The sequence below is a fragment of the Chrysochloris asiatica genome, unplaced genomic scaffold (assembly GCF_000296735.1).
Source record: "Chrysochloris asiatica unplaced genomic scaffold, ChrAsi1.0 scaffold00001, whole genome shotgun sequence".
NCBI classification, from domain to species: domain Eukaryota; kingdom Metazoa; phylum Chordata; class Mammalia; order Afrosoricida; family Chrysochloridae; genus Chrysochloris; species Chrysochloris asiatica.
This window is the reverse complement of record NW_006408519.1, coordinates 26116629-26125073: the sequence shown is the minus strand read 5'-3', so window position 1 is coordinate 26125073 and position 8445 is coordinate 26116629. Positions and strand designations below refer to the sequence as shown.

The window sequence follows — 8445 nt, the reverse complement described above, 5'->3', positions numbered from 1 at the left end:
CTCTCCCTCTCTGGATCTAAAGTCTCCAGCTGCTCCATCGCTCCACGTCATCATCTCTGGCTCCATTTCAGGCATCACTGCTTCTCTCAGTAGGGTCCCGCTCTCCGCTCTTCTCCCTTGATGGTCCTAGGGACCTCCGCTCCTAGACTGTACTAATTTTTATTACTTTGTCATTTGGTTTCTCTACTAGGAGCCATTTCTAGTACATATACTAGTTCTCAAGATTGCTCAAAAGTGAGATCTCCTGTTGTACGATGTTGTTATTTCCTTAGCTCAGGATAAACAAAACCAAACTGTTGCCATGGAGTCAATTCTGACTGACAGTGCCTTAGAGCCCAGAGTGGACTCCCCAGAGGGCCTCCTCGGCTGTAATCTGCGAGCGCAGACTGCCTGGCCTTCTCTCCCACAGAGCAGCTGTGGGGTTTGTTAGCAGCCAGATGCCGCACACTGTCCACAAGGGCCCTTGATCTCTTGCTCAACTGGACTTACAGGAGAGAGAACAGTTTCCCAAGGTTCCTATTTAAACCTTTTACAAAGTTATTTACAAATGAGCAAATACTAGTTGGTGGGTGATAATATTTTAGTTCCTTAAAGTGGTGAATAAATAATAAATATATGTTGTCAATATACAACCAATTGTTTGGTATGTTTTGTTGTTGTTAAGTGTCATTGAGTTGGTTCCAACTCATAGTGACCCTGTATAGGGTTTCCTAGGAGTGGTGAATTTGAACCACTGACCTTATACCTTCTACAAGGTACACAAGTGTACCTTGCAATCCAGTGTTTGGTATACCACTGCCTAAAATTTTCTTCGTAAAAGAAGGTGAAATATCTTAGTAAAGTGAGGTTTAATGCTGTTGTTCAGTGCCGTCAAATCAGTTCCGACCCATAGCAACCTTGTAGAGGGTTTCCAAGGAAACGCTGGTGAGCTTGAACTGCTGGCTTTGCAGTTCAAACCAACTTTGCATTCTAGCACGTTAACTACTGTACCACATTTTCATGCTTTCCTATTTTTTTATTTCTTAAACATCTAGTTAAAAGAACATGCTTCATTGGAAAGTAATTAATGCTCTATTATATAACTAGTAGATTTTTCAACTATTAAAGGTCAAATAAAGTATAATCATATTTTGACTATTAAGATGGTGTGCAATATTGATATTCAAAGATTGTGAGGGCTTCAGATAAAATATACCATAACTGCTACACCAAACTACACTTTCCTTTAATACTTTATAAATATTTTACGTCCTATATAATACCAGTTTGATTTTAGTCATGTATGCTAAATGTACACTAGGAGGCAGTACGGTTCAATTTTCCAATATTGAGAATTTGGCAAGGCAAACATTTTTCCAAATTATTTCAAATTATTTTTTCTTGAACAGAAAGTTAAAGACATGATTAAATGCTTGATAAAAACTTAGAAAACATTTCACTCTTGAGTCCATTTGAATAATTACCATATTAAAAGATCTTAATTTTTTCCTAAGGTCTTAATATAACTGTATTTTTAAGAAAGAATAAGTTGTTAAGTAAGATGTCCGTTATTTTAATGCCAAGTCAAACACTGTCTAGAACAGCATGTCTTTTGCCAGCACACTAGTTTGCTAATCAGCATTTAGTTGTGTAGCTTTGAGGAGGGTTTATTTCATAATGCAGCTTTCTAATTATCAATGCAGTCTTAGAAATATTATTTGTAAAAGACAATGCATTTAATTAAATAGGTTGATAAATACTTCCTTTTTTCATGATTACTCAGGAGATTAATTCTAATCTCAAATAAGGGTATTGATTCAGTCTTTTCCTTATATTCTTTTTCTCTGTGATACGTTTTACTTTTTTTTGTTAGAGAAGAGCTTGAGCATTTATTCACCTTACCTGGTTCTATCTTTGAAGAGCCTGGTAGAGCAGTGCTTAAGTACTTGGCTCTAACTGTAAGGTTAGCGGTTTGAGCCCAGTAGCCACTACATGGGAGTAAGATGTGGCAGTCTTTTTCTATTAAGATTACAACCTTCATAGAAACCCTCTGGAGCAGTTCTACTCTTGTTTATCGGGTTCTGTGAATCAAACCATCACTTATCTGCCAGTTTGTCAGACTTTGGTGCTCTTTGTGTTGCTATGATGTTGAAAGAGCTGCCTCAAGTAGAAATATTAAAGGATTCTATGGGCAAAATAATGAATGATACAGGAAGCATTAAAAGAAGATGGAGGGAATACACAGACTCACTGTACCAAAAGAAATTGAGCTTATGATCAAGAGCCAGTGGCACCGAAGGAAGAAGTCCATGTTGCACTGAAGGCATTGGTGGAAAAACAATAGTCCAAGAATGGATGGGCAAATTGAAATCTTTCAACAAACTGATATACAGTACTGGAAGGTGATCGCTCGTCTGTTCGTCTGTGTCAAGAAATTTGGAAGACATCTACCTGGGCAACTGGTTTTAAGATCCATATTTGTGCCCCTAGGACAAAAAAAAAAAGACTTATTGGAATGCGGAAATCATTGAACAATATCATTAGTATCATATACAAGTAAAATTTTACTGGATGTAATTTTAAAATGGTTACAGCAGTACATCGACAGGGAGCTGCCAGAAACTTACTATGGATTCAGAAGAAGACATGGACCAAGGAGTATCACTGCTGATGTCAGATGGATCTGGGCTGAGAGCAGAGAATACCAGACAGCTGTATACTGTACTTTATTGACTTTGCAGAAGTATTCAATTGTATGGATCATAACAAACTATGGATAACATTGTCAAGAATGAATATTACAAAAACACTTCATTGTGCTCATGAAGAACCTATATGTAGACCAAGAAGCATTCCTTCGAACAGAACAAGGGGATATTGACATCAGGAAAAGTGTGTGTGAGGTGTGTATTGTTTACCATATATATTCAGTCTGGATGCTGAGCAAATAATCTGAGAAACTGGATTATATGGAGAAGAACGCAGCATTGGGATTGGAGGAAGATTCATCAACAACCTGGGATATGCAGATAACACAACCTTGCTTGATGGAAATGAAAAGGACTCAGAATACTTACTGATGAAGCTCAAAGACTGCACACAGTCTTCAATGTGAACTGTACCTCAATGTAAAGAAAATAAAATCTTCACAGTCAGATCAGTCAATAACATCCTGGTAAGCAGAGAAAAGACTTACATTGCCAAAGACTTATTTTGCTTACATCCATAGTCAATAATCATGGAAGCAGCAATCAAGAAACCAAATGACGTATCACATTAGGCAAATCTGCTGAAAAAGATCTCTTTAAAGGGCTAAAAAGCAAAGATGTCACTTTGAAGACTAAAGCATGCCTTACTGAAGCCATGGTATTTTCAGTTGCCTCATTATAAGGAGCTCTGGTAGCGTAGTGGTTACGAATCGGACTGCGAACCACAAGGTCAGCAGTTCGAAACTACCAGTTGTTCTGCGGGAGAAAGATGAGGCGTTCTGCTCCCGTAAAGATTTACAGCCTCGGAAATCCTGTACAGGGTCACTATGAGTCGGAATCGACTCAATGGCAAACAACATTTGCATATGAAAGTTGGACAATGAATAAGACCATAGAAGAATCAATACATTTGAATTATGGTGTTGGCAAAGAATATTGAAAGCACCATGGATTGCCAGAAGAACAGACTAATCTGCTTTGGAAGTACAGTCAGAATGATGCTTAAGAGTGAGGATGGTGAAACTACGTCTCTCATTCTTTGAACGTGTTGTCAGAAGGGATCAGCCCCTTCATGTTTGGTGTCTTAGGCTGGGTTCTCTAAAAAAGCAAAAACAGTGAAGCTTATATACATGTAGATAAAGGAAGGTTTATATCAAGGAAATGGCTCACACAGTTGTAGAGGTGGGAGAGTCCCAGCCAGGTCTGTGAGTCAGGTCAACCATGATCAGCAGGTTAGGCGGCAGGCAGACAGTCCAAGCAGGTAAGCTGGCCTGCTGCTCATGATTCCAGGATATGGAGCCAAGCCACTGGCTCAAGTTCAAAGAACTGGCTAGAGGTCAGAGGAGTAGCCAGATGTAAGATCTAGACCCAGCAGAGAGCAAATACGCTTTGCCTGAGTGTCCAGTATATTAGAAGCAGGTCACACCCCCAAGTAAACTTCCTTTCAATTGATTGACTGCTCATAACAGACCTCCTCATAGAGTTGAGTACATCGTATTTGATCTCATCATGGGGTCAACTACAACTCAACTACCAAACCACTGAGAATCCTGACCTAGTCCAGTTGACACAGAACCTTAACTATTCCACTTTGTAAAGGGTCAACGAAAAAAAGGAGACCCTCAACAAGATGGGCTGACACAGTGACAGCAACAACAGCGGGCTCAAATACAGCAACAATTGTGAGGATGGCTCAGGACTGGGCAGTGCTTCATTCTGTTGTGCAGAAGGTCGCTGTGAGTGCGAACCAACTCGACAGCCCCTAACAAATGAGTCGAGATCAACTCGACAGCAGTGAGTTTTGTTTTGTTTTTCATTTATTTTTGGCGCTATTTTTCCCACTTTATGAATTGTTTAGAGGTTATGCATATGTCTGTACAACTAAAACGTATGGACATGTGTCACATTTATTTATTTGTAAATTTTTTTTTGGTTATGCATATGTCTGTACAACTAAAACGTATGGACATGTGTCACATTTATTTATTTGTAAATTTTTTTTTGTCCTATATTACATTACTACCTATTTACATTCCAGATTTCCTTTATTTAAATATTATGGTTACATCGTTCAGTAGGAAAATTTTTTTAAGTTTTAACTTTGTGATTCAACTAAATACAACAAAGTTTATTTTAAAACATGAAAAACAAATGACATGTAACCCACTAATATGATACAGTTGCTACCACCAGGTATGTAGAGGATTTAATGACTGATTTGTCCAGAAAAGATGTAGAGTAGTTCTACCATGGTCAATTCCACACAAGACTGTAAACACTCAGCTTTTCTCCAGTAACATCTAAATCACTGGTTTTCAATAGAACTGTCTGTAATATGGAAATGTTCTGTGTCTGCCCTGGAGAATGCTAGCCACTGACCACACGTGGCTATTGAATCCTTGAAAAATACTGAAAATGACTGAGAAGCCAAATTTTTAATTGATTTCATTTAACAGTGTAAGTCCAAATTTAAATAAATCGCCAGAACATAAAAGCTTTAATACTGACATTGGAAATAGATGAAAAATATATCCTGTATGATGTCATTAGTTTTTGTGTGTAATTAAGGTTTTATACTCTAATTTGATTAAAGAATAAAAACAATTTAAAAAATCCTCTCAAATAAGTTGTTTTTGTAGATTTATCTTTAAATGATACCTTTGGAATATGAGTACAGGCGATTGATTAAAGTTAAAAGTTGATTCAACATTCTAAAAGTCTACGCATAGTTTTATGAAGAGCTTGCTGTCTGTCTGTGGACATTCGATACCAGGTGACTCCGAGGAGACTAGAGCAAGGGCAACGCTATATGGCTTTTTCTTACCCAATACATTAAATTATATTCAAACCTCCCATGAGACTGATCTTCAAAGGGGAAAAGGGAATCGTTGAAAGGGTAATTTGCCCTTCTGGGAATCAGTCTGGTAGGGAAGAGGGGCTATAGTGGAAACATGTTGTGGGTGTACTTGCATGTCCTGTGTCTGGGAGTAAGACTGCCTGGTTTGAATACCACTTACTAGATACATGAAATTGGGGGCATTCTGTAGCCTTACTAAACCTGTTTACCTGTCTGTGAAATGGGGTTGATATTAATACTGCTTTACAGCATTATAAACACAATAATAAATGCAATTCACTTACCACATAGCGTTTTTGGTCCATTTTAACCATTGCCACTGCTATGCATTTGTGGCTTGTTGACTCGGTCTTCTAACTGTGGGGTCAGGCTTAGTGTATAAACTGGAAATCTGATTCCCTCCTGGAGAAAACAGGATGATGTCACACACACACCCCCCCAAGGTGTCACAGCTCTAACCATCGTATGATACAGCTGCAAACATGAAACATGAGTTCTTACACAGATCTAGGGGGGTTCTTTACTTCTACCTAACATTGGCAAATACAGAGGTTATTTTTCACCTCTGGTATTTTTTTCCCTAGTTTTTCTAAATAAGGAATACATTAAACAAAAAGAGCCTAAAGAAAATAGTAATGGACAAGTGATGAAAATTTCCTTTTCTCTTGCAGCTGAAAATACTTAGGCCTCAGTTTTTAATTTCACTTTCATATGCAGTCTTGTTGTTAAATGTCTGTGCGATTTCCAAGGAGCAGCTAGTAGATTTGAACTGCTGACCTGTAGTTCACAGCCCAGTGCTGATCCTACAGCATCACGCCAGGAGTCCCATGTGTACTCTTAGCCCAAACATTTTTGTTACTGTCTATAATTGAAATTGCCTTCTTTGTGTCTTAAGTCACATTTTTCTTACTGAATGCTATATACATATCTTTTTTAGATTGTTAAACTAGCTATTTATGGTATGCTGCCAAAAAACCTTCACAGAAGAACTATGATGCAAAGGCTACATCTTTTTCCAGATGAGGTAAGTGTCCTTAGTCATTGGTAACAATACTTTTCCACAATTTTCAAACTTTTTTTACTCTTTTAAGTAATAGCCATAGTAATATTTTAAATTTATTTCCTAAAGCAACTTCTGAAATTTATTGTGATTTTTTTTTTAAGTGAGTGCTTATAGTAATAATTTAGTAGGAAAAAATTTTAAGTATTAACTTTGTAGTTCAAGTAAATACAAGAAAATATAAATAAACAAATAGAGCCCAAAGAAAACAGTAACGGACAAAGTGATGAAAATTACTGTTTCTCTTGCAGCCAAAAATACTTAGGTCTCAGATTCTCCTTTCACATTCATATGGAGTCTTGTTGTTAATGCTGGAATGTGATTTTTGAGGAGCAGCTAGTGCTGGTGTGGGTATGTAGGATAAGCACTGGATTGCTAACTGCAGGTCAGCAGTTCAAACCCACCAGCCACTCCTTGGAAACCCTATACAGGGTCGCTGTGAGTCAGAACCAACTCGATGACACTTAGCAACAACTGTCTAAACCATTCAAAGTGTCATCACTGAGCTAACATCCTAAAGTATGGAAGTTCTTTTGTTGTGATACCTGCTTTGTTTTGACTAAAGAATTGTGACCAGATCCTCTGTTAAATTGTGGTTACTCAGTAGTATTTTCATTAACTCTGAAAACAAAGTATGAATTTAGTTTGCTTTTTAATGTGATCAATAGAACTTGTATGAATCATGGATTGATGTGTCCCATGATTTCATTTCAACTATCAAACCCTTAAGAAACCCTGGTGGTGCCATGGGCCTGATGTTAAGCTGCTAACTGCAGGGTCGAGAGTTCAAACCCATCAGTCACTCTGACGGAGGATGATGAGGCAGTCTGCTCCTGTAAATAAATACTTAGTCTGAGAAACCCTAAAGAGCAGTTCTGCTCTGTCCTGTGCCATGGCTGTAAACTGACACCAACTCACATTTATTCAGATAAGCAAAAACTTGAAGGAAAAAATATTGATTGCTGTTATACTGTCTTAAAGGCTTAGGTTTCCTCCTTAATAAAATATGTGGAGTCACCAGAGGTTCTATAATAAAACAGTTGAGTCCACAGTATAGAATAAGACTGCCTGAATTTGAATCCCTTCCCATCCCCATTTGCTAGCTCTCTGGCAGTGGGATGGCTACTTCTTACCTGTCTCCTCAGCTGTAAAATGAATATGATGCTTTTACCCATGCCATGAAGTCAGTTCCAACTCATAGTGATGATATGTAGAGTTTCAGAGACTGTAAATCTTTATAGGGGCACACAGCCTCATCCATCTCCCACAGAGAAAGTGATGGGTTTGAACTATCTAGCCTGAAGTTAGTACCCCAGTACCTAACCCACAGCATTATCAGGGGCCCTTTGAACATAACACTACCACTTGCCTTATAAGATTGTTATGGAGTTAAATGAGATAATATTTGTGAGCTCCGAGACAATAAATGTTAGGTGCTGTGGTTACCAAGATTTGTGTCTGGACCCACCTATAAAATGGGAGGAGCAAGGCAGGTCCTGATGGCGGCTAGGGTGGAGATGCAGTGGAGTTCACTGTCAGGATACCACAGAATACCAGGCAAAGCAAATCCAGGCCAGAGCTCCAAAACTCGGAACCACAGACATAGGAATATTTAAAAGGTTTGAAGGCTTATACCTAGTATAGCAGAAATAAGAAATCGTGTAGTTTTGAGTCTGTCAGGCTTGGCGACCCTGAGCCAACAACTTGGGCGAAACCAAACGGCAAGACCAAGCAGGGGAGCAGACACACCATGGAAAACTGTGTGGGAACCTCAGAACAAAAGTGGACAATACACTTTGTCGGTTTTGCTTTGTTCTGATTTTCTTCTGTTTTGGTATCTG

At 38.4% G+C, this 8445-nt stretch overlaps 1 protein-coding gene across 1 annotated transcript in view; it reads left to right on the top strand.

Annotated features, from left to right (window-relative positions):
• MRPL13 (mitochondrial ribosomal protein L13) overlaps nt 1-8445 on the top strand; it is a 51581-nt gene that overhangs the window by 26980 nt on the left and 16156 nt on the right. The window contains exon 5 of the mRNA XM_006830677.1: nt 6482-6568. Within this exon, the coding sequence (XP_006830740.1) occupies nt 6482-6568 (87 nt within the window). The remainder of the gene's footprint in view (nt 1-6481; nt 6569-8445) is intronic.